Here is a 26,783-nt window from a genome sequence, read left to right as displayed (position 1 = left end):
CACAAAAACAATCAGAAAAAACTACCTTTATATGCATAAAACACAAAAATAGGCCATGTGGTGGTGGTGCATGCTTTTAATCTCAGCACGCAGGAGGCAGAGTCAGGTGGATCTCTTTGAGTTTGAAGTCAGCCTGATCTACAAAGCAAGTTCCAGGACAGCCAGGACTATTACACAGAGAAACCCTGTCTCCAAAAACCAAATCAAACCAAACCTAAAAACAAACAAACAAAAAACATAAAGATAACTCTGAGTTTAAGCTTAGGAAAGTACTCAAGATTTTTGATCTTGTTTTATCCTCAATTGTTTCTTGTTTAATAGGGGCAGTACTTAGCACTCATACCACAAAGTATAGTTCTGTAGTAGACTAAGACCCATTTGTGAACTACAGATGTTTATTGTCCAAAGGCTATAGAAACCATATCCTTCAAGACTGTACCTAAAAAAAATCCTTAATTTCTATAGGACTTACATTGTGCTTCATATAACAATTACTCTTTATATATATGTTGTATAACTTCCAAGATTTAGAGCAAGGAGCAATATTAATTGATTGGGTTTGCTCTTTTATAGGTCATTAAATGGAATGTAGTAACAGTCTATATATACATATTTATATGAAATTAGTATACATATGTGTGTGTATATACTAATTTTTTTTTTTTTAGAGAAAGGCCATCACAGCATAAAAATTTGTCTTGTAATAGCTCGATTCTGTCTTAATTAATTTTTTTTTCTTTTGAGACATTCTCATTATGTAGCCAAGGCTGGCTTTGAACTCCTGATTCTCTCACTTCAGCCTCCCAAGTGTTGTGATAACAGGTCTGTGCTGCCAACCCAGATCTAATTAAATTTTATTTTAAGTAGTTTTACATTTTTTCCCTTTGGTGGAAAAATTATAATTATCTGCATATCTTCCCCTAATGTTAATAACATACTTTTATCTCATAAAATGTGAGGTGTCTAAATTTTTGTGTATGTCTAGTCTTTATTTGTTCTTATTTAATTGTCCAGGCGATTCAGTGACCCCTTCTTTAGAGATACTGTCTTGTATCTCTGTCGTGGTCTTTCTTACCGTAGGTATTTCAGTACCAATAACTTAGTCTTCATGATTTCAGTTTTACACATTTTGTTGTCCGACCATTCTCTTTTCTTTCTAGTGTCTCAATTTCGGTGGTTTCCCCTTCCTTTCAGCTTCTCACATTAATCTTGTTTTGTTTTTTCTGGGAGGCGAGAAGGATGAGTGTCTTACCATTCTTTCTTCCTACTAACTAGTTTGCCTGACTAGTCAGGACCAGCGAGTATATATTCTTTTCACAATCAAATCTCAATTCTGTTTCTTCTCAAACTTGAAACTGTCATTAAAACCAGTTGACTGCCTCTTTTATGTTTTGAACAATGCTGGTGTCTTCGTTAGAGTTCTATTGCTGTGAAGACACCGTGACCACAGCAACTTTTATAAAGGAAAACGTTTAATTAGGGCTAGCTGGCATCTACTTCAGCATGGTCACATCTCCTAATAGTACCACTCTCTATGAGTCTGTGGCGCCATTTTCTTTCTAACTACCACATGCAGCTAGCCTCATCTGAAGTTCCCTTACTGCTGTCAGCTAGTCATTTGGTGCTCTTTTCACTAGTTCATTCTGCCGTAGTTTCTTGCCACAAACCACCTAATATTTCCCCTCATGGATTCTGTTCATCATGTCTGCCAACTACTACCTACTGCTTAATCTTCTGATTAAGTCCTCAGATTAAGTTCCTTGTTCTCAGTCCTCAGCTTCTTCTTGTCTTTTCTTGTCCATCTCCTTTTTCTCACCTACTCAGGATTCCCAGTCTTAGAGTTCTTTGATCTCTTTTCCTGCGTTACCAGTGTTTTCCTTTGTATTGAATCATTTTCATCTGAAGACAGGTGTGTTATTTCTCACTTTCAAAATTCTCTGTAGTGTTTCTGCTACTACTTTTTTCTATGCTGTTTTCTGGTACCTTTGTAGCAGGGAGTAGGGTGGGGAAGTGTCCCTGGAGCCAGTGTTTGGATTAAAGATATGTGCAGTAATGCCGTCTCTGCTGTCTCTTAAAGTGGAGCACCTTATCCCTTGTATCTTTGCTTCTTTTACTTTGTACACTTTGTGTCTTCAGTTCCTTTACTGTCTTCAATTAACTTTCCTACTGTCTCCCCCAAAACTGCACTTGTTATATTGCAGATGTTCTCCACCTTTCTAAAGCCAATAGTTATGCATCCAAACTTGGTTTATGTGCCAGTGTCTTTAATTCTTTTTTCATTTTAAATTATGTGTTTGTGTGTTTCTGTGTATGGATGTCTGCATGTATATGCAGGTATTTGTGGAGGCCAGACAAGAGCATCAAATTCCCTAGAGCTGGATGGAATTACAGGCAGTTTTGAGCTATGTGGATGCTGGGAACCCAATTCAGGGCCTTTCTCTGAGTCACATCTCCAGTTCTGCCAGTATCTTTGACGCAAATGCTTCTTTTTCATTTAGTTTACTTGGCTTCTCAGTCTCTGCATTGTCTTAGTTTTTTTGTTTACTGTTTCTATCTTTTCATATTCTTATCTGAGTTCTTCCTTTTCTGATAATCCCTTATTTTGCAAGTCTCTGTATTCAGGACGTTTAGAAATGCTAGGTGAATCATTCCTCAGATCCCTCTCAGGAATTCCACTTAATTGTTTTCTAAATCCTTTTTCAGACTGCACACACGTTAAAGGAGAGCCTCACAGTTTTCTGTTTGGTTTTATTTTCTCTTTTTTCCTGTGCTAGAGGTTGAACTGAAGGCTTTTCATAAAATTTCTTATCATCCCCACCATCTTAGTTTGAGGTGTCAGCGGGTCTCCCTGAGTTAATATGGTAGCCCTGAGATGTTCCTTTACCTTCTGTTACTTTCTTCTGTTCACAACATAACGTCCAGAGTGTTGCTTTAAAAATTAAATTAGATTGTATCCTTGCTGCATCCTTCTGTGGCCAGCTCTCTCAGATCATGTAAGACTTTACTTAGAAGGACTCCTCCCGGTGAGGTCTGCCTAAGATTCTTGTTTAATTCTTGTATAGCCAGTGTTTAGTGTCTTTTCCTGTTGCAGTGAGAAAACACCTGGATGGAGGGAGCATTTACCTTATTTAGTTCACACTTCCAGGTTGTAGGTCATTGTGTCAGGGGAGTCACAGTGGCACAAGCTTTGCGAGCTGGCCAGCTTGTACCTTTGATATAGAAGCAGAGGGGTGATTGCATGCTGGTCTCAACTCATCTTCTCCATTTTATATAATTTAGGATCTCCTGCTACAATTAATATAGGCTTTCACATACCATTTAGTGTAATCTAGACAGTTCCCCCACAGGTATGCCCAGAGGGCCTTCTCCAGATTCTCTACAGTAGATAACTAATACTAATCATCACAAGTCCAGCCACTGTCAGTTGGGCCTTCAACAAATCACTGTGAAACTGTAACCAGCTACTTCTTAGCACTGTAGGCTTGTGACCAAGTTATAATATAAAATATGTTCATTCCATCTTTATAAATCCTGATAGTGATAGTTCCTACCCTTTAAATTCCAAATCGCTCACTAACAACAAAGCAAGCAAGCAAACAAACACACACAGGTTAAATACTTCCAATACATAATGACATAAAATAAAGACTCCCTTCCCCAAATTGAAGAACAGGGATATAGCAAGAAACAGTAGCACCAAAGCAAAACCAGCATCTATCTGGGCAACAACCAAATATTGCAGCTCCATGCCTGGCATCTGGGGCTTGTAATATAGTCCGCTGGATTCCAAAAGGCTTGAGTAACTCCACCCCTCCATATCTGCTGCCCTTGAAACACTTAGATTCTCTCCTAGGCCAGCTCCATGTCCACAGTTCTCCTTAATTCATGATTTTGGAATCTCCAATATCCTATTGAGGTCTTCATTAAAACTTAGGCTTTATCTTCTTAGCTTTGCACAATGGCCTCTCAGGGCCTCCTCCATGGACTCCAACACTGTTGTATATTGTCTGCCATCAGCTGCTTTCCATGACCTTCTCTGTCTTCCAACTTTTATGCTTTGAAAAGCAGGGTCAGGTGGTTGGCGCTGCCAAGGTATACTGTCACTTCAAGATGTAGTCTGGGTTCCTGGGACACACTCAGCTTCAGTTTGTTGACCCCAAGGATACACTTTACTAGACAATTACTTTTAATGATCAGGGAACCCACCAACTTAAGCTTTTTTCTTTAAATGAATTTCTGTTTTCACAAGATGGAGCCTCTGAGGGGTCAGGATGTCTTTCCTATTGTCCTAGCGCCACACAACTGCCTTCTTATCACCATCTGACTGCTCCTGCGTGAAATTTCCGGTGCCATATGAATGAATCCGTCCAATATCTTTAGCTTCAGCTTTGCTCAGGTTCTCAGGACATAGGCAAAATGGAACCTCATTCTTGACCAGAATATGCATGCTTGCTCCTCCTAGCTCAAATCCTGACAGAGTTCATGTTACCCCGGAGACCTCACAGGCAAGTCTCTCACTGTCTGTTTCCTGCAGAATTCCTATCTTCCTGCCAAGAATAGCTTGTTAGGTTCAGCTTCACCTTTCAAAGGGTTGTCCACCTACAAGCTAAGACAAAATAATAGTACTAGCCTTAGGCAACTGGGTACCTTTTACCTTTTCCTTGTTTCTTGGAGGCCTGGAAAGATGTTACATTAGTATCTCTCTGTAATGAATTTGTTTAAGGATTGTTACATTTTATATATAATTCAGTTTTATAACACTTGAAATGTGAAAGTTATTTGCTTCACAAACTAACTGACTACATGTCTTTAATTATGTTTTGATGTAACTGGTCAGAGCATCAGTGTTGTATGTGAAATATAACTGGCAGCAAACTGGTATTTTAACCTGATGTTGAGATTACCATAAAAATGTTTTTAAGAAGAAATTATTAAACAAGGTTGCACATACATTTGAGCAAATAGTATACTTATACTCATCAAAAAATAATTCAAAGACAAAATTTGAATCTCTAGAAAATCTGTCATTTTTAGGACATCTCACTTTGACTTTTCTTAAAACAAGAGAAGACTTGTTATTTCTATTTTGTGGATGAGAAACAGTTAAAAAAAAAGTCATTTGTTTTAGACTTTTAAATTAGTAAGCAAGACAGCCTGTATATGAACCTTAACTCCCATCTTTGATAGTGTCAAAAATGAAGGAAAATTAGTTAGGGTTTTTATTGCTGTGAGGAGATATCATGACCATGGCAACACTTATAAAGGAGAACATTTAATTAGGACTGGCTTATATTTCAGAGGTTTAGCATGGTGACATTCAGGCAGACATGCTGGAGAGGTAGCTGAGAGTTCTACATCTTGATCAGCAGGCAACAGGAAGAGAGAGGGAGGCTTTAGGCCTGACTTGATCATCTGAAACATCAAAGCCAACCCTCAGTGAGACCCTCCCTCCAACCAAATCACACCTACTAGGCTGCTCCTCACCAGCCTGTGGGGTCACACCCCCTACTAGGCTGCTCCTCACCAGCCTGTGGGGTCACACCCCCTACTAGGCTGCTCCTCACCAGCCTGTGGGGTCAATTTCATTCAAGCCATCACATTCACCACTTCAGCTGCTCTGCATTTGGGAAGAAAAGAGAGTAGAGAAAATATTCTCCCTAAAGTCAAAACTCCAAGCAGTGGTTATTTTTCCTTTCTTTTGCTTCCATTTTAAAACTTCTCTTGAGATGTTAAAAAATGTACTTCTGTATAGGCCTTACCTTCATCTATTCTGTTTTATGGTGGGGCCTGGGGCCAGCACATTTGCTTTTGCTGCTGGGAATCTTCCTAAGGAGCCTGCTGTCTCAATAGAACTGGTTACTACTGTGCCAACATTTTTTTTTCCCCCAAGCAGTCTTAACATTGGTAGTTTCTAGTTCCAGTATATTCTCTGTTTTAGTATTTTTAATCAGGTTGCTTTGGGTTATCTCTGTAATTTTGCCCTTAAGTCCTCCAAACATCTGTTACAACTTGCTCCAACTCCATTTAGCAGGTTCTCTGCCATTAGTTGAGTTTGAAGTCAGGAAGTTGAGAGGTAGAGCACAGAATGTGAGTTTTATAAAGAATTTTTACATGACTCTGATGATCTCTTAGGCTTTGGAAGTTGAAGTCAAGCCTCAGCTAAAATCACCAGAAATCAGTAATCTCTTTCAGAAAAAAGTATGTCACTTCTGGTATATTTATTAATAGTTACTAACACTTAAATTTAATGCCAGTGATGATGAAGATATAATTCCTAGAGAGATACATGTTTTCCTTATAATATTTATATAGGATAGTACACTATTGTGTCTAATAACAAAGTAATAAAAAGGAGCACAACTCCAAGTTCACTGTGAGTAGAAAGGAACAAATTTAGCTGTTCCTTTGCATAATATTTTTCTAAATATTTTCTATTCTCTAAAAGAAAAGAGAGGCAAGGGCAAACGACGTAGTAACTTTAAGCTAGTGAGAAACGCAGTGAAGTTAAGGTCTTTTAGCAAAGAGTGGTGACCCCTGCCCCAGTTTTAGTTCAGCTAAAAATTTGTACCATATTTAAGAAGCGTTTTGAGGGTGATGCTGTAAGCGTTCTGTGGTTTTCACTTCGGAGCAATCACTTTACATTGAAATGATCTTTAAATGCTATGTTTAATATTCCTTTTTTAAAAAAATTTATGTTATATAAGATAATGTGAATGAACTAATATTCTATATGTACCTGAGGGGTTTTGGTTGCTTTAACAGTACTAATAAAGAACATTTTGCATTGGGAGGGCTGGATTTCTTTAGGAATAATTCATAGCATGCACCATGTAACATTTCTCTCCTTTCCAACTGCTCTCTATTATGTGCTTAGGGTTTAGACCGCTCCAATTCCTGGGTTAACACTGGTCCAAAAGCTGCCCCATGGGGATCCAACCCCAGTCCAAGTGCAGAATCAACACAGGTGGTGTTTACATTATAGGTTTCTTTATTGGCTGCTGGTGTTTCCCTTTAGAACATTACCTTTTAGTACATGCTGTGATTTCAGTGGCTTGCTGTTTTTAATCATTATAAGTGTGTATTTTTATTTAGCACATTTCCCAACCACTGTGCATGAATCCCACCAGTCGCACCGGTAATGCTCTTCTTTTCTGTCTTCTGTCTCCTCCTGCTTACTCCGTACACACCGTATCAGTGTCTTTGTGCCTGCTGACAATGCATTGATAGTTTTATAATAGGGTCTATTCAGGCCTTGTACATCCTTAGTAGGAAATTTTTACGTAGAAAACAACCAACAGTTTTCCATTTCCTGTAAAGTAAATATATTGTTTCCTGTGACCCTTGACCTTATCTCTTTGTCATAATCACCAAGTAGAAAGACTGGTAGTTAAATATAAATAAATCTGAAGTATACAGTATGCATGTTTTCAAAATAAATGCTGGAAAGAAAACTCCATTGAATTTGTACTGTGTTGCAAAGTATGAAATTTTTTACAATTATAACATGTAATTTAAGACTAGTTGCTTGATAACTGACTGCATGATTTATGAAAATATACTTCTTACTTGTGTATTGGCTTTGAATGAAAATTCTCTTATTCCTAAAAAAATCCCAATTTCTGTTTACGACTATAACTGATTTATATTAGATATTATTTATGGTAAACTTAAATGGTATTTTTAATAGAAAAAGTAAACTTTCTAAAGTTTAATTTTTCTTATTAATTACAAAATTCTTGATTTCTTTTTCTTCAGACACCAGTTGAGAAGTATGTTTTTTCTTTTTGTATGTTTTCACTAGATATGTGCATGTGTAGATTACACAGATAAGTTTCATCCTTTGCAGCACTCTGTGCTTTAAAATCATTAAGGTAATTCATCTAAAAGACTAAAAACATAGAAATAATGTTCATACTTGCTTTTAAAGCAGTTCAAAATAACATAATGAAATCAGAAATAATACAAATGGTTGAAAATTGTACGTAGTCCTTGAACTTCAAAGTCTTCTCTGCGGTGTTAATGTTATCTCGCCATCCATTCGTCTCCACTCCATAGGCTATGGATCGAAGTTGTAATCGCATGTCTTCGCACACAGAGACGTCAAGTTTCTTACAAACATTAACGGGACGCTTACCAACTAAAAAGGTAGATTCATAAGAAGACAGTTCATAGAGGGGGAAAGTAATTCCAACAAGTAAAAACATGTAAAGTTTTTTTACACAACCAATTTGAGTTATTACAATAGTTTTGGTGTGTCTAAAGTTACATTTGAATAAACAGTGCCTGTCTGGTGCCTTTTGGGGCATAGCGCTGTCATTGAGGACTTGTTTACATAAGGTGATGTTTCTGTCTTTGACTAGAATTGACTAGAATTTAGTAATTCATATTAGATAATCAAATTTTAATGCCAGAAAAAATGTATAAACTCTTAATTGTGTTTCTGTAACTGCTTCTGTTTTGTTTTAAATCTCCAGGGAAAGGAAGATGAGTTAGAAAAGTTATCACTCTTAGTAAGCGATGCTGGCTTGCCCCTTACGCACAGTCCTGCTAGTCTTCATAGTGATCTATGCTACTTTGCAAGTGCTTTGTATGCATATCCATTTAAGGGTTTTTGCTTTGTAAAAATACATCTTAAACACATGAAACGTAATAGCACATAGAAAAGTTTAAATTTGTAATGGTATTTCCTAAATTGTACCAGCAAAGTTGATGAGTGTATTATATGTTCAAATACATATTCAAAATAAAAACAAAATACAATTTGTAGCTAGTTTTTGGTTTGCAAGTGCAATTTAGGAAGTTGTTTCCTGCCTGTCCTTTTAAAATTACATTTTACTCCAAGAAAACATGTAATTTTTCAGCTTTGAACACATCACACTATCTTCATACATAAGTAGTCGTTTCGTTAATGGGTGTCTCCCCTGCATCATCCAGATTCATGTGCCCTCTTCTGCTTATTCTCATGATGCCTTCATTGTACCTGCATTGTCATTTGGTTTATCTCACCAGCAGATTTCACTTTGGTAATAACCTTGAATTTACTTCTGGCTAGCTTTTTCACGAGGAGCTGGCTTTGCAGTGGGTTGTTTGCAGTGGCAGTGTTCGGGAATCAGCTTTGCAGCAAGCCTGGTTCTTTTTTGAGTTGATGGTGAGCAAACTTTAATACTTTCTAACTCAGTAAGCAATTTTGTATCAGTTCATCTTCCTTTTATCTTAGAAATTGCATTTCTGTGTTTGCCCTATACAATATGGACACCAATACAATATAGGTGAAATTATAAAGTGTGAGGTTCATTTATTCTCTGGTTTTGATTTTTGTCTTGTTTTTCTTGGATACTTATCAAGGAAATTTGTGACATTCTTTTCTAGTCTATGCAAGTTAATAAAGGCAATGCTGTTGATTTTGTAACAATTATTTTAGAGCTTTATAAATATTTACTGTTATTATTATAGGTGAAGGACACATAGGGAAATACTAGTTACAGCCAATTAGAAAAACACTTTTTGTTTAATTCAATAAATGATACTACAAACCAATTAATATTCCTGTCATATAGAACATGGCTATACTTATATGCACTCGTACCTATTACTGAACAAAGCAGTGAGTGCTTACCCAGTGACTGAGGCTCCAAGAGGTTGTGTAAGTTTTCTAAGCATACACAGTGTAGGTAGCAGCACTGTAATTCATGTCCAGGTATTCTGGCACTAGGGACCTTTCTCTTTGTTTTCTCCCTTAGTACTAGAAAACATAGATCATGGGACTATTTTCTTCCGACAAAATAGTATTTAATAAATAAGAAATAAAGCACAGCAAAAAAAAATTAAGTACAGGGAAGGAGGAGAGAGGGAGGACAAAAGAGAAGGAAATAAAAGTTACTTTTAGAATAGTCATTCTCAGCATTGACTGTTACCTATATTTGAAATAGAAAACACCCCCACACAGATTTATTAACTAATATTTTATGTAATAGATATTGATGATAGTACAGTGAAGACAGGGTTTCTAACCAGTGAAAATTTCTGGTTTAGGAACAGTGGAAGGAAAAGAAGTGAATGAGTCTTAAAACTTTTTATTAAAATTGTTCTTACTCTATGAGTTTTTTCTCATTAACATACACTGATTATTTTTTGTTGGATAATTTATGAGGCTGAAGTGGGAAAGTTTCACTATATTTACATTTCATTGGCATAAAATATTTAAGGAACATTTCAAAACATTGAGAAATGAAAATATATTTCAGTCACTTGTTAAATTACATGGTATATTTAAAAAAATAACTAGAATATTTAGAGCGTTATAATTTGCTTAAAATTAAGAAATCAGCCAGGTGGTAGAGCACAGGTGTGATCTCATCGCTGAGAGGCTGAGATAGAAGGATTGAGAACCCAGAGGTGATCTGGGTTATATTATAAGTTGCTGGCATAAAATAAAGCCAGACCCCGCCAGCACAGATAACAGTGTGCACCCTTTTGCAGGTAAAGAGCATGGTGCACCACTTGTACTTTAACGATAAGCTGGACGCTCCAAGGAAAACCCGCTTCCCAGAACGTTTCATGGATGATATTGCTGCTCTAGTTAGCACAATCGCTGGTGATGTTGTGACACGGTTTCAGAAGGTGAGGATGACCGCCCTGGTGCGTCTTACAGTGAGAGTGAACTGTCATCATCATTATTATTGCTTATGTTCTGTTTCCTAGGACACAGAAATGGTTGAGAGACTGAATACAAGCCTTGCCTTCTTTCTTAATGATTTGTTGTCTGTTATGGACAGAGGATTTGTCTTCAGTCTTATAAAGTCCTGCTATAAACAGGTAATGCATAATTAGTAATCAAGTAACTGAAATATTGGGGTAGCTTTGTCCAGGACTGGAGCTTCAAAAACACATTCATATTTTGGTATTAAAATGAAAAAGTAGCACAGAGTTATGTGTTCATAATACTGTGGTGAAAGTATATCGAATGTGTTTTACTAGGACTATAGCAGATCCCAGAACAGCTAATTCACCCCACTCAGTTTTTCTTCCTTCTCATTAACAGATAGTCAGATAATTAGTGATGGAATGCAGCCTTTGAATGCTGTGCAAGTACAGCATTTATGTTGAGTGCATAGTTAACTGAACTTTTCCTGTCCTGGGTATTATTTGTTTATTTGAGATAGGGTATCATATAGCCTAGGACAGCTCCAAATTTACTGTGTAGCTGAGGGTGGCCTTGAACTCTGGTCTACCTCTCCCATTCTAGGGTTATGAATGTGAGCCATTGTGCCTGCTTTTGGGTGGTCTTTCAGCAGTTTGTTGTTATTGCTACTATTTAATCCTAAACAGTAGAGTTTGAACTTGTGGTCAGATGGTTACTGATGTTCAAAATGTCATTTATTACCTTGCCTTTTATAAATCACAAACATCCTAGACCTTGTCCACAGGCAGCAAGTTACATTTTGTAAATGTTATCAACTGATTATTAATGTATTACCTTTTGAGAAATACTGATTTTTGTCTCTGAATTGGCCCCTCTATAAACAGTGCATTGACTCCAGTGTTATTTTTAATGAAGCCTTAAAAAATAAAATGTCAGGGTTTTATCTCAGAAGTTTTGAGAAGTTGAGTCCATGGGGTTTAGGAGTTAAACTTATGAAACCCTTCCTAACTGGCCCATCAATTAGTTTTGGAGAGCTGTTGGTCAATAATTCTAGTGTGCTAGGGAGATAGTTCAGTGGTTAAGAGCACTCACTGTTCTTCTTGATGACCTTGATTTAAAACTCAACATCTACATGGCAGTTCACAATAGTCTGAAATCCAATTCTAGAGTTCTGTGGGTACCAGAAGCGTAAATACAGGCAAAACACTCATCCACATAAAATAAAAATTTCATACAATTCTATTTGGCAATATAATCTTTAAAATTTTAAAGACCTGTTCAATTGGATATTTTTATTTCTTTTATAGTTATAGAAATTACCTATGTGTGGGCACTGGCTCACTATTTTTCCCCCCAAAACCACTATTTTCCCCCAAAATTTAAATTTTATTACTATCAAAATTTATTCTGAGCCAGACATTTTGATGCACACCTTTAGTCCCAACACTCAGGAGGCAGAGGCAGACAGGTCTCTGTGAGTTTGAGGCCAGCCTGGTCTATGTAGTGGGTTTCAGGACAGCCAAAGCTACATAATGAAACCCTGTCTCAGAAAAACAATAACAACAAAAAACCTTATTCTGACTTAATGACCTCCTGCCCTGTCAAGCATTGAGGTTGACCCAAAGGATGTTATTCAGTCAACTTACAGTATGTCTCCCCAAGTAGCCTGTGATATAGTTGGCAAAGATAGACAATTATAAATTCATTAAACAGAAATGTTGAAAAGAAGTATGCTTTTCCTTCATAAAGTACATTTTTTTTTTCCACTGTGGCATCCAGTTTCTATTCACAAAGAAAAAGCTCCAGTCCATCTTTTAATTTTTTTTGAAAAATTCCTGACATTACAGAACTAAACTGAAATGTATTAATATTCCACTCTTACATTTCCATGACAAACAAAAATTCATGAGCCAAAAAACCCCAAAAGAAAGGAAAAGGGGGGAGCTTATAAAACTAAATATGGATATCTCAGCGTAACTGCTGAACAGAGAAAGAATTAAAACGCTTTTAATTAAAAAATCATGAGTGGATGATCTGTGTAGTTTCTGAACAGTCAGCGATTCCAGGTTTTAAATAGTTTGTAAATTTTCAGTTTCTACATAAAGTACATTTTTGAGAAGTAGAGATATTAATGCAATATTGGTAATAAGATAACGTGACTTAAGGCTAGTCAAGTGGATTTATACTGTCGGTCCCGTAAGTTCTATGTTTATAGTGTTTGCTATAATTTTCAGAAAGAGGATGTTCTCCTATGAGCCACAGAGACCCAAACTTCTATTGCTATGGAAGGAAAAAAATGTATCATTGTGTTCTCTTATTTATGCAATTCTTCCAAGGTGGCATCAAAGCTCTATTCACTGCCAAATCCAAGTGTGCTGGTGTCCTTGAGGTTGGATTTCCTGCGAATTATCTGCAGCCATGAGCACTATGTAACATTAAACTTACCCTGCAGTTTGCTCACCCCACCTGCATCTCCATCACCTTCTGTTTCTTCTGCAACATCGCAGGTATGCAAAATGTGAAGACATACCTATGTTTATACTTATAAAAAAGGATTGAAAACAATGGGTGGAAAAATCATAATGTATAATTTGATGATTAGTTAGGTAATAGGCTCATTTCTGGATTGTCTTTGTGAGGGTTTCTATTGCTGTGAAGAGATACCATGACCATGGCAACTCTTATAAAGGAAAGCTTTTAATTGGCACTAGCTTACAGTTCAGAGGTTTAGTCCATTATCATCATGGTGGGAAACATGGCATTGCACAGGCAGACATGGTGCTAGAGAATGATCAGAGAATTCCAGATTGGCAGGCAGCCAGAAGATAATGTCACACTGGGCCTCATTTGAGCACCTGAGAACTCAAAGCCCACCCCTTAGTGAAACACGTCCTCCAACAAGGCCACCCCTCCTAATAGTGCCACTCTCTGTGAGCCCATGGGGACCATTTTTATTCAAACCACCACATTCCATTCCCTGGCCCCCATAGGCTTATAGCCATATTATAATGCAAAATGCATTTAGTCCAAACTTCAAAAGTTCCCATAGTCTATGGTTATAGTCTCAACAATGTTTAAAAGCCCAAATTTCAAAATATCTTCTGAGACTCATGCCATCTCTTTAAGTGTATCCCCTGTAATACTCTGTAAAATCAAAATGAAAAAGCAGATGATGTATTTATAACATACAATGGCACAAGTTATACATTATCATTTCTAAAGGGAAGAAAGGGGGCTTAGTGAGGAAATACTAGACCAAAGGAAAACCAGATGGACAAACTCCAAATTCTACATCTCCATGTCTGATAACAAAGCACTCTTCAGATCTCCAATGTTTTCCAGTTTTGTTGACTATAACACACTTCTTTCTCTTGGGCTGGTTTCACTCCCTGTTAGCAGCTTTCCTCAGCAGGTATCCCATGACTCTGGCATCCCCAGCATCTTGGGGTCTCCAAGGCAATGCATACTTCAACTTCACAGCTTCACACAGTGGCCTTTTTTGGCCTCCATGCAGGAATACTGCTGCCACATACCTGGCCTTAGCTGCTTTCCTTAGTTGCAGAGGGAAGATTCCATAACCCCTTTCTTCTATCCCTAACTCTAAAGCCAGAACCACATGGTGAAAACTGCCAGATTCTGCTGCTTTTTCGGCTGGAACATGGCCCCTCATTTAAAACATTTTCACCAGCTTCCTGTTTTCAAGGTTTCCTTCGCTGCCTAAGTTTGGCTGTCCCAAAATGCCCTCTGTTGACCAGAGAATCCCTTGCCTTTGACTCTGGAGTGCTGGGATTAAAGGCACACTCCTCCACTTCTGCCCTAAGTGTTCCTTTAACTCCTTTTTACAAATTAGAAGTTTAGTTGGGTGGGATCTCGCCCTGAGATCACCAGTTCCTTCATTCCATTTAACATCAGGCTTTTCTTTAATCTGCTTATCTCTTTGAACACAGGCCCCCTTTCTCCTTGAACTTTACATTTTGTATTTTTCCTTGATCAGCTTGCTTCTTTTCTTTATAGTTCTGCATAAGAGCGACCACTAATAACCATAAAACAGAGACAATACTAGGCTATTTTGAGATTTCCTCTGCCCACACATTAATCCAAAAACTTTTCAATCTGCCTCAGGCAGATCTTTTGAACAAAGGCAGAAAGCAGCCACAGACTTCAGAATATCACAAGACCAGTCTCTAGGCCATGTACTAATATTCTTCTGCTCTGAAACCTCTTGAGCCAGGCCCCCAAAGTTCACATCACGCTCAGCACCACTGTCTTCTATGCTCCTACTAGGATGGCCCATTAAGTTCCAGATAAAGCATTCAACTGCTTTCTCATTCAAAGTCCCAGAGTCTGCATTCCTCCAAATAAAAGCATATTACAACAATATCCCACTCTGGTACCAACTTCTGTCTTAGGCTTTCTATTGCTATAAAGAGACATCATGACCATGGCAGCCCTTAGAAAGGAAAACATTTAATTGGACTGGCTTACATTCAGAGGTTTTGTCTATTATCATCATGGGGGAAGCATAGCAGCAGGCAGGCATAGTGTTAGGGAATGAGCAGAGAGTTCTACATCTAGACTGACAGGCAACAGGAAGAGAATGCTACACTGGGCCTGGCTTTAGCACCTCAGTACTCAAGTTCCACCCCTTAGTGACACACATCCTTCAATAAGGACACACCTCCTAATAGTGTCATTCCCTGTAAGTCTATGGGGACCCTTTTTATTCAAACCACCTCGTGAGTGCTTTATAAGTATTAGCTCATCTAATTACAAGAACAGTGCTGCGGGATTGTTCTGTTAGTATGCACATTGGATAGCTCCAAAGAAGAAACACTGAAAGTAAGAAATGGTCAGGTTAGACTTTGAACCAAAGCTTTATTCCAGAGCCCAGGTTTTAAAGCATGTATGTGTTTACAGATATGTGAGCTTACCTAAATAAACTCACTTATTTTGTTGTTTTCCCAAATTGAGTTTTTTTGAAGCAAATATGGAAAACAAGTTTGGGTTAATTCCTGTGAAATAGCTATTAAATTTATATTGTATTTATATATTATATTTATAAATGCCTTGAAGCAGGGAAAAGAAGCCAGTCTGCCAAGCTCAACCTGACCTGCTTACAAAAAAATTAATGGACATTTAAAGTTGAAGTGGGTACTTCTTCACTTTCACAACTAATAGTTTCTTTGAAGATGAAAAGATTAAAATTTTATAGTTGTAGTATCAAGAAAGCCAATATTTTTCCTTCCCCCTAATAAAATATACATGTTATATTCTTACTGAGTTGGAAAGCTGTTTTTATAGTACCTCCTAATGTCTGATTTTAGAGTTGATCTTACACATTCCCTAATCCGATTTCTGTGGTTTGGAATGTTTGGGCGCAGTTACCTAGACTGGGTTGATCTGACGTGCTTGTTAAAAATAAACAAACAAACAAACAGACCTCACGTACATAAACTGGTTAGAGAGCCAGCCAAAACTTTTAATTTCATCTTTTCAGTTCATCTCCTGGACCAACCTACTTCCCACATCTTTCTGCCTCCCTAATGGACACATGTAGCCCTTTGCGGTTTCCTCTGTCTTCCTCCAAAGATGTAGCTAAATAGCCAGAGCCAAATCAGTCATAGGTAACTATAGATAGAATTTTTTTTCTGGGCTGCCAGCTCACAAAAAACAACCTGGAGATTTATTTTTAATTATGAAAGCTTAGCCAGTAGCTTAGGCTTGTTTCTAACTAGCTCTTATAATTTTTTTTTTTTTTTTTGGTTTTTCGAGACAGGGTTTCTCTGTGGTTTTGGAGCCTGTCCTGGAACTAGCTCTTGTAGACCAGGCTGGTCTCGAACTCACAGAGATCCGCCTGCCTCTGCCTCCCAAGTGCTGGGATTAAAGGCGTGCGCCACCACCGCCCGGCTAGCTCTTATAATTTAAACCATATTTTTAAATCTATATTCTTTTAAGTGGTTCAATTATTGTTACTTTGTAATGCCCAGGCTTCTTGCTCTGTCTACGTCTCCTGGTATCTCTGCCCTTCTTCTCCTCAGAGTCCTCTGTGCCTGGAAATCCTGCCTAGCTATTGGCTGTTCAGTTTTTTATTAAGCCAGTCAGAGTGACACATCTTCACAGTGTACAAAAAGATTGTTCCACAACAGGTACCTTTCCTGAGACCTCCTTACTACATGACATTTACCTATGAATAATCATAGGATTTCTTGAATTATCTTGTTCACCTTCACGTACACAACCAGATATACACACACATACATATACATGGGTAACCATGAATATAATGATATAAACTTTTTTTAACACTACAATTTCTGGAGATTTGGTGAAGAAACCACTAGATGATGGTAATTCCAAAGACAAATGAAATATGGTTTAAGTGATATTTGAAATTTCTCTAGAAAACAAGTGCCATGGTTTTGGTAGGGTGAGGGCATTTACAGCATTGGTGTTCACTTCCATCTCTCCCCTTCAGGGGCTACCAGAATAGTAGATGATTAAGAATAAAAAATTAAGCAAATGGGGAATTTCAATGAGAAAAGCAAAATTAAACTTTTAGTTTATTAATTTTAGTAATAAAATTGTTTTATTGTTTGGAATGCTGAGGCCATAGGCTGAGTTCAAGGCCCAGCATAGCAAGATCCCACCTTCTATTTAAAAACAAATAGATTAATGACTTGAACAAGCCACTTTCCTGAGCTCTTTCTGCCTGAAGTCAGCCTTTATCTTATGCACCGATGATTCCTCTTCCTAAGGTCTGCAATCCCCAAGTAGGATCTCCAGACTAGGTCAGTCTTCTATGTTTGGTAACAGAAATAAAGACTGTCACCATACTCTCCCGTACCCAAAGTAAGAGCAGTCATGTTTCTGTGAACTCACTGGCGTAACTTTTGTCTGGCATAATAATGTCACGTTTTGTTTGTTGCAATGCCCCAGCTGTAGGATGTTTGCTGCAATGCCCCAGCTGTAGGATGTTTGTTGCAATGCCCCAGCTGTAGGATGTTTGTTGCACAGCTGCCAACAGCTGAGTTCTACCTTGCCCCCAACAGAGTTCTGGATTTTCCACAAACGTGCAGGACCAGAAGATCGCAAATATGTTTGAACTGTCCTTGCCCTTCCGCCAGCAGCACTACCTGGCAGGCCTCGTGTTAACAGAGCTTGCGCTCATTTTAGACCCTGATGCTGAAGGGTGAGTAGATCTGTTTTGCCTTGTAAAATATCAGTTTGATTTTGGAAAGTGGGACAGATCTTGCTAAGATTTTAGTACTATTTCTGTCTCTTTATTTTTTATGCTTATTTATCCTCTGAGGTTCATATACTTTGTTTTCTGTATGAATGGTGTTTATATTTTATTTAATCATCTCTGAGTTTGAGATTTATCTACGCTAATGGTATATTATGGTTGATCAGTAGCATTTTTTAATAGTATAAGAGACAATTGTATATATTAGTATATAGACTATTTGTTAAAATAACAGTAGGCAGTTTTCAGTTAAGGAAAATAGACTAGTTTTTCTTTAATTCTTTATAAGAAAAATTTATAATTTGTCATCCTACTGTGTAGTATTTTATCTTAAAACTTACCCTATTCTTTTTAAAATTTCTGCTGTTAGACCTGACACCTCTGCTAGTTTCTAAGGACACCGGCATTCATGTGCTCATTCAATACACAGTCACACACACACATAAACTAATTTTAAAAGAAGCTATTTAGGAACTAAAACTGTATTGTGGTTCATTTGGGTAACAAAAAAATTTTTTGATGGTCCGATCATCTTAAGTTTATCCTGCAGATACATGTCATACAGGAAGTCCAGGAAACAAAATCATACAACCTTAAATAGGTTTTTAGTGGATGTTTAATCTGCTTAAGAGAAGAAAGAAAAAAAAAGATGAAGGTCTAAGTCTGTAGTTATTATGTCAGGGACAGAGTTGATACTGAATAAATTTTAAAAGGCCCAGACTGTCTGCAAATGAAAGATTTATATTTTTAAAATAATGAGAACCTACATGTGGAATATATTTTAAAGAATTAGTTTTCACCAGAACTGTGCAGTTCTATAGGCTGCATGTGGGGTAGGGGTTTGTGTAGACTCTGTTCAGAGAGAATAGTTCACATGGCCGAGAGAGACGCCATGCCTGCCTGTTCTGTCTGCAAGCGCTTTCCTGGTTTACATTTGACAGAAGAGGACAATGTCATTTGAAGGCAGTAATAAAGCTGTCTGTTTTTGAGGAGAGAAGATACTCTACAGTTTCCCAAACATTCTAGCTTTCCTAAACAACTCAGGACTTTGAGTTATGTTTCCGGTGTGTTTATTTGGGCAGGATGGCTTCAGTTGTAAGAAACGAAATTCTTCATATTGGCTTTTTCAAGGAAATAAATTTACTCATATTTGGTAGGAAGAGGTTTCTTGTGTAACTCAGTCTTCAGCTCATTAATTTCATCTTGTTTCTGCTGCAAGAATAGTCAGCTCTACTCTGACTGCAGGATGATTCCCACTGAGTTAGGATTAAATACTCTCTTTGTTTATGACTGTCAGGAAAGGGGGGTGACTCCCTTTTACACGCAAGTGTAAATCTTTCTAGTGGCCTGATGGGTCTCAGCTGGCTATCCTGATGGATGCCATCCCCAAAGTTGCGCAGGTTGCTGGAAGGATTAGGTCAGTTCTGCTCACATGAGACCTTACACCAGATATGGATTGTTTGCCACAGCACACAGGATGGGGATATTATACCCAGCTGTGTCACTAGGCAGTGTTCATTATTGTCAGGCTTCTTCTATTGAGGAAAGCTATGAGCTAATTAAAGGTTGTCTTTTTGAAGAGTCAAAGGAACATGCCAGCTAGCCATTTGAAGTGACAGGGCTGACCTAGCTAGACTCTGGTGCTGAAACTAGATAGTCAGCTTCTTCTGAACCCCAGGGGAGCATAGTTTTCTTTGAATTAGGATGGATGGCAGGAAAATGCATGCTGTCTAGATTTCAGTAATGTCTCATAAAGGATAGGCAATTCCTGCAATGATGTTCCTTTCCACGTCAATAATCAATTCTATTAATGTAGGGTTTATGTGTTATAATATTTGGCTTATGAAGGAATTCATTACTGACTCTTTTCTTCTTGAAGCTAGAATGTGTTGTTCTTTGGCTCTTGGAAAGGTTTCTGTTGAGTCCCATGAGTAATGATGTGTTTACCGTCGCTTTTTTTGTGTGTATTCAGACATCATAGACTGTGCGCTACATAGTAGAAGAGAGCATATCAGCTTAGCCTTAGCTTTAGTCTGGTTTGTTTCCCCTTTCTTTTCTTCCCTGTGCCCTCTTTGTTAGCAAAGTCTGCAGCTCTCTAAAACATCCCAAGTTTAGCCCCATCTTTTCAGCCCTGCTTCTACTGGAACTAATTGTGTTTCCTTATTGTGTCTCTCAAATCATTTTTGATGCAATAGCAAGTAGCCTGAATAATCTTTTTAAAATGGGGTAAGATTATGCCATGACCTTACTTAAAGTTTTTTTTTATTAAAAAAAAATACCAATCCAAATTCTCACTTCCTCCCCTCCTCCCACTCCCCTCCCACTCCCTCCACACACCTTCCCCTCCACTCCCTTCCAATCTTGAGAGAGGGCAAGGCACCCTGCTCTGTGGAAAATCCAATGCCCTTTCCACTACATCAAAGTTGAGCAAGGTATACATCCAAAGAGAATAGGTTCCCAAAACCCAGTACATACAGTAGAGATAAATCCCAGTACCATTCTCATTGGCTCCTCAGTCTGCCCCAACTGTCAACCACATTCATAGGGACTAGTTTGATCCCATGCTTGTTCACTCCCAGTCCAGTTGGAGTTGGTGAGTTCCCATTAGCTCAGGCAAATTATCTCGGTGGGTGAACCCCTCATGGTCTTGACTCCCTTGCTCATACACTCCCGCCTTCCACTCTTCAACTGGACCTTGGGAGCTCAGTCCAGTGTGAGGTTTCTCAACAGAAGAATTTTAAATGGTCAAAAGATACTTGAGGACACGTTCAACTTTTTTAGCTATCAGGAAAATGCAAATCAAAACAACCTTGAGATACCATCTTACACCTATCAGAACGGCTAAGATAAAAAACACCAATGATAGCCTATGCTGGAGAGGATGTGGAGTAAGGGGAACACTCATCCATTGCTGGTAAGAATGCAAACTTGTGCAACCACTTTGGAAATCAGTGTGACTGCTTCTCAGAAAATTGGGAATCAGTCTACCTCAGGATCCAGCAATACCCTTGAGAATATACCCAAAAGATGCTCAATCATACTGCAAAAGCATTTGTTCAACTATGTTCATAATAGCATTATTTGTAATAACTTAAAGTCATCCTCTCTTTTTTTTCCTGTAAGTTAAATACCACTTACATTAAAACCCAGAGTTTTAATAATTGTCCTCAAAGCCATGCCTTGCTATTGTCTGTTTCTTAAATGTGACAAGTTCATTCATACATTTGGGCCTTGATGCTTGCATTTTTCTCTGCCCCAAGCAGTACTTGAATTATCTAAGATCTTCACATAGTCGTTTCCTGCTTGTAGTTTCTCAGACCTTCTCACAAAACAGGATGTTCCTATGGAGAGTCTCACTGCCTACTAAATTATAGCCGTGTTGCCCTTGCCACAGTTACCGTTAGCCGCACAGTCTTGTTTTCTCTCTGCAAACAGCTTCCTTGAGGTTTATCAGGTGCCCCTCCATTAGAGGAGGAGCTAGAGAGCCGACCAACTCTTGTGCTTCCTGCTCTGCGCTGTAGTCGCAGAGCTTGTCTAATGCTCTCAGTAACTAGAGGCTCAGCTCATCTAAGGGAAACCATTCTAACCTTTTAGCTTGAATGTGACAAATTCATTTCTACCTTTGGGATTTAGCAGTTGAATTTCAGAATAATGCTTAATGACCCTAAGATTGTCATATGCCTCTGTTACATTTTTTCAGGTGTAGACAGAGATTGTGTGCAGGATACATTGCCCCAGATCCTTAAGGCGAGTGCTTGTCCTTTGACTTCATCTGCTTGCTAAGCACTAAGAATCATTCCTTGATTAGCACTAATATGTTCTGTAATTGGCCAAAGATGTGCTTGTTATGAACTTCTCTTATAGCAGGAAAGCTGGCCATGAAACAGTTTAATAGAGGCACAGATCTCTCGTGTTCCAAAGAGCTGTCGTTCTAGTTTTCTATTTCTGTGATGAGACTTGGAAACTTGTATGTCCAGATCACAATCCATCATGAAGGGATGTCAGGCAGGAACTCAAAGAAGGAATCAGGAAGCAGGAGCTGATGCATCTTAGTTCAGACAGCATGAACGGGGTAGGAGCTGGGGCAGCAGCTCAGAGGGAGCACGCTTGTGTGGCTTACACAAAACTCTGGGGTCAGTCATCAGCACTGAGTATTGGATAATTATACATTTACTACTTTAATGTGATTGAAAAATAAAATACACGAAAAGACTTCATAAAAACAGTTGGAGTTAGGCAGTTGGAGTCTGGGTGTGACAGCTGCTGACAGGGTAGGAGTGCCTGTCCGGGCCTGAGAACCGTTATGGTGAGAATGTAAACAGCAGAAGCTCAGAAGCTGAGCCTGGGAACCCCCACCATTCATGCTCATTAAGTGCAGTGGGACACAAGGAAGTAGGGGAGGAGCTCGTTAGCTGTGAAAGAGTGAGTGAAAATAAAAAGAATCGGCATTGGGATTGGCTTCTTCAGGAGGATGTGACAAAGGGGAGCGGATAGGAAGAGTGTCACACAGAGACTTCTGTGAACCTGCGTGGTTTGGACAATATTTGAATATATTTACTTTATAAGTAAACCCTATAATAAAATTTAAGATGTGCTTTCAAAATATGTAAAGCTTGCTTGAAGCAAGGGAAGAATTTGGTCAGGATGGTCATTGAAAGTGTTGAAGGGAGATGGGATTCACTGACAGCATGGGAGAGCACTTTCTGGGCGAAATACAACTTTTTCTGAGACAAAAAAAAAAAAGAGTGTTTTACAAGTACAGGGACAGACCTGTTTGGGGATTGGAGAGATGGCTCACCTGTTAAAAGCGGTTCCTGCTTTTGAAGAGAATGTGAAATTGGTTCCTAGCACCTGTGTTGTATGATTCACAGCTGTAGGCGGAGACTGCCCCTTCATTCCTGGCCGCCCAGACCTGAGTAATCACTGTTTGACTGATGTCTCTGGTGTATTTCTAGCTAGCTCTTACATCTTATGTTAACCCATTTCTGTTATTTTGTATTTTACCACGAGGCTCATGGTTCGTTACCTCTTGCTTCTTGAGCAGCTACATGACGTCTTCCTGACTCTGTCTACTCTCTTTGTATCTCCTGCCTGGCTTTACTCAGCTAAGCCTGTGGCCAAACCAGCTTTATTCGTTAACCAATGGCAATAAAACATACAGCATACAGAGGGGAATCCCACATCACACAACCACTGTAACTCTAGCTCCAGGGGATCTTATGCCCCCTGATGACCTTCAGGCCTACCCTCTACACATCACATTTACACAAACACATAAATTTTTTTAAAAAAGAAGAAGACAAAAAGAAAAGGAAAAATGCTGTTTTAGAAGAGATGGGCGGGCTGGAGAGATGGCTCAGCGGTTAAGAGCGTTGCCTGCTCTTCCAAAGGTCCTGAGTTCAAATCCCAGCAACCACATGGTGGCTCACAACCATCTGTAATGAGGTCTGGTGCCCTCTTCTGGCCTGCATAGAATATTGCATTAAAAATAAATAAATAAATGAATAAATAAATAAATATTTAAAAAAAAAAAAAAGAAGAGATGGGCATATTTAAAAGATCTGGCCAGCATAAATCCAGAATGGCTCTTCTTTGCTAAGACAAGAACTCGCCGCTGAGTCCTCCTGCAAGGACAGGCGCTGAAGCTGGTGCTTGCTACAGTTCATGGGCTGTGGGAGCTGGAGTGGGTGTGCTTTAATCAGAGTCTGTGAAGACGACAGGTGTGTGTGGGAAGAGCACAGGAACCCTTGTAAGAGTACTTGAAAGTGCAGGGATTAGAGTCTAGAGGAATCTGAAGGGCTTAAATGAGGTGCGTGAGCGAATAAGTCCACTTAAAACTAGAGATGGCCAAAGACACCCCCAGTGTTTTGATCATATGGTCTGTCAGATCGAGGGTTTTTCTTTCAGGGAAGAAAAAAGGGAACGGAGGCAAGGGAGATGGCTCGTTCCTTCAGTAAAGGAGTTGCCGTTGACTCATGAGGATCTGAGTGTGGATTCCCAGCACCCACAGACAAATCATAACATCTGTAATTCTAGCTCAGGGAAGGTGGGAATAGGAAACTTCCTACACCTTGCTGGCCAGCTAATCTTGCCAAATTGGTAATATACGGGTCAGTGGGAGAATTTGTCTCAAAAAAAAATGAATTGGAGGACAATTAAGGAAGACATAATCTTTTGTCCACCTCTGATCTCCATACATCTACAACTCATACGCATGTACGCATGGGCCTTACACATGCACACAGAGTCATGCGTATACTAGCACTAAGTACACCTACAAAATAAAAATAGAAGAAATAGTACATTGTTGATGAATGTGAAAAGATCTAATTTGTTGAAGTAAAAGTTAAAACTACCTGAAACCTGCTTAGGAATTGTGACTACCGAGCCAGTGAGATGGCTCAACAGGTAAAGTGTGTGCCGTGCAAGCCGACAGCCGTAGTTAAGCCCCAGCACCCATGGAAAGGTGAAAGGAGAAACTGACACCATAAAGTTGTCCCTTGACTTCTACACAGCACCGTGGCACATGTGCGGCCTCTATTTCCGTACACACAATAATAATGCTTACGTTTTGTTGAAAGTGGTACTGTGTGTGCTCTCATGTTCGTTGTCAGTTGGAAACACTAGTAAGGAGTTATGTCAAAGGGTTTTACTCTTAAGTGAACTGATGAAATGCTTTCTTTTCCTACAATATTTACTTTATACTGTTTTGAAATTTGTGTATTTTATTTTATTTTATTTAAACTGAGTATTTTATAGGAATACACAAAAATATAGCTGGCAGAGTTATGTAATTAAAAAGATTGATTGAGTGCCATTACTTTCTATTTGTTTTAAAGACATGACTAATCTCTGTGACCTCGTTGCTGCTTCTTCATCTCTTCTTTTCAAATAGACTGTTTGGATTGCATAAGAAAGTCATCAATATGGTGCACAACTTACTTTCCAGTCATGACTCTGACCCACGGTACTCTGACCCTCAGATAAAGGCTCGGGTGGCTATGTTGTACCTTCCTCTCATTGGTATCATCATGGAAACTGTACCTCAGCTGTACGATTTTACAGGTACTTAGTATAATTAAAGCAGTTTTCAGAGCTTGTCTAAAAGTTGTAGAAAATGCTTTTTAAGGTTAAAAATATATAAAGAAGTTAGAGGCTCAGTGATTAGTAGCACTGACTGTTCCTGCAGAGGACTCCAGTTTGATTCCCAGTACTCACATGGTACTATTGCTACAAGACCAATAAATTCTAGGTGATCTAATATCCTCTTCTGATCTCTTTGGGCACCGGGCACATGCAAAGTGCACATACACACATGCAGACAAAACTCCCAGACATATAAAAAATAAAATGAAATAATTTAAAAATTAAATTAAATGCACCCCCCATAGAAATACTCTGTAAATAACTATGTTTAACTTTTTTGTTTGAAACTTTTGCGTTTCATTTGAACAAACAAGATTCATTTTGAGATCCCTGAGATGATCTTAGTGTAAATTACCATGAGTTTATAGCAGTTCATACCTGCCTTCTAGAAAATATGCTTTTATTGTATGTATGTATATTGTGCATGTTAAGAGAGAATAGTACTTGACTTCTGTCACTAGCTTTATTCATAGAGATGAGTAATGGAAATTATTATTTACCTGCATATAAAAAATTATGTTTATTCCAGGTTAGTATGTTGAGACCATGCTGCTCACTAAAAGCTAGAACCTGTAGTGTTTCCTTCCCTTACTTTGACTGTTTGGAAGGTACTTAAATACGCAGTTTAGATTGTACAGTATTTAAGCTAGCAACCAACCTGGTAAAGTACTTCAATTTTAATGAAGTAAAAACATTTCCTGTGTTCCTGATATTATCAGGAAATAACTCTCTGTCTGTGAGAGATTGGCATTGTGACCTCCCAGGGTTAGGGTCACTGAAGTGCTTCTGGTCTGAAGGCAGGGATGTTTATGCTGTTAGATCTCTCTTTGTAACTAGTCAGTTTTTCCACTAAAAAGTACTGAAATAGAAAAAGTTGATATTTAAAAACTTAAAAAGAAATTAATTTTGATGATAAAAATGATAGTGAAGAAATTAATCTTGATAAAAATTGATAGTCTTGAAAACATGGATTTAAGTTTAAATGCAAAAAAATTCACATTTTAAAAAACTCAGACAAGCTACATAGTCTAGAAATGTCGTCAAAAAAATCAAGAAAAGGTCAGATATGTAATAAATGATAAAATAAAGATAATAGTTAACAACTATTTTGTACCACAATATGTTTAAATCTTGAAAAGTTAAAGTTCATTTTAAAAATAGAGTCTGTTTTTACATGGTGGCCCTCACAGTTAAGAGACATGCAATTAGATATAAAATGCAGCATTAAACAGAGCATGGATTAGTTCTGGCTCACACTGTAGTACTGTAGTACCGTGTAGCTGTCTGAAGTGTCGAGAGCACATGTAAAGTGCCGTGGCACTAATGGTCTCAGAAAGCAGAACACAGTCTCACTGCCGCCTATCTCCTGCTATCAGTGAGGCTGCTAGTTAACGCAGAGTATTAGTGGTTGAGTTTGGGGAGAGTAAACATTACACATGGATCTTTGGCTTTGGGTGTTCTAACCTGTGAGGAGTTCATGTGTAGTAACTGTCAGCTGACCTAAAGTTTTCTTCGTTTTTTTCCTTTCAGAAACACACAATCAACGAGGAAGACCAATTTGTATAGCCCCTGATGATTATGATAGTGAGAGTGGGAGCATGATAAGCCAGACAGTTGCCATGGCAATCGCAGGAACGTCAGTCCCTCAGCTAACAAGGCCTGGCAGTTTCCTTCTCACTTCAACGGTAAAATGAACCACTTATATAAGTTTGGTGTTTTGTTCTGTTCTCTGCTGGCAGTTCTGCCACAGTA

At 38.4% G+C, this 26,783-nt stretch overlaps 1 protein-coding gene across 10 annotated transcripts in view; it reads left to right on the top strand.

Annotated features, from left to right (window-relative positions):
- The window catches only part of Dock7 (dedicator of cytokinesis 7), a 189,995-nt gene that overhangs the window by 117,407 nt on the left and 45,805 nt on the right, over window positions 1–26,783 (top strand). For 3 of the 10 annotated variants that reach the window (XR_012907580.1, XM_075946984.1, XM_075946993.1), the window contains exons 23-32: window positions 6,875–6,964; window positions 8,056–8,145; window positions 8,475–8,510; window positions 9,053–9,148; window positions 10,480–10,620; window positions 10,702–10,815; window positions 12,979–13,149; window positions 17,692–17,831; window positions 24,781–24,950; window positions 26,562–26,716. Coding sequence is in view for 9 of the 10 variants with exons in the window: in XM_075946984.1 (XP_075803099.1) it covers window positions 6,875–6,964; window positions 8,056–8,145; window positions 8,475–8,510; window positions 9,053–9,148; window positions 10,480–10,620; window positions 10,702–10,815; window positions 12,979–13,149; window positions 17,692–17,831; window positions 24,781–24,950; window positions 26,562–26,716 (1,203 nt within the window). In the remaining variant the exon portion in view is untranslated. The remainder of the gene's footprint in view (window positions 1–6,874; window positions 6,965–8,055; window positions 8,146–8,474; window positions 8,511–9,052; window positions 9,149–10,479; window positions 10,621–10,701; window positions 10,816–12,978; window positions 13,150–17,691; window positions 17,832–24,780; window positions 24,951–26,561; window positions 26,717–26,783) is intronic. The other 7 variants (XM_075946986.1, XM_075946985.1, XM_075946991.1 and 4 more) reach the window with 4 other exon arrangements.

The sequence above is a fragment of the Microtus pennsylvanicus genome, chromosome 13 (genome assembly GCF_037038515.1).
Source record: "Microtus pennsylvanicus isolate mMicPen1 chromosome 13, mMicPen1.hap1, whole genome shotgun sequence".
In the NCBI taxonomy this organism is placed as follows: domain Eukaryota; kingdom Metazoa; phylum Chordata; class Mammalia; order Rodentia; family Cricetidae; genus Microtus; species Microtus pennsylvanicus.
The sequence above is the reverse complement of the archived record's forward strand: the minus strand, read 5'-3'. Positions and strand labels throughout refer to the sequence as shown.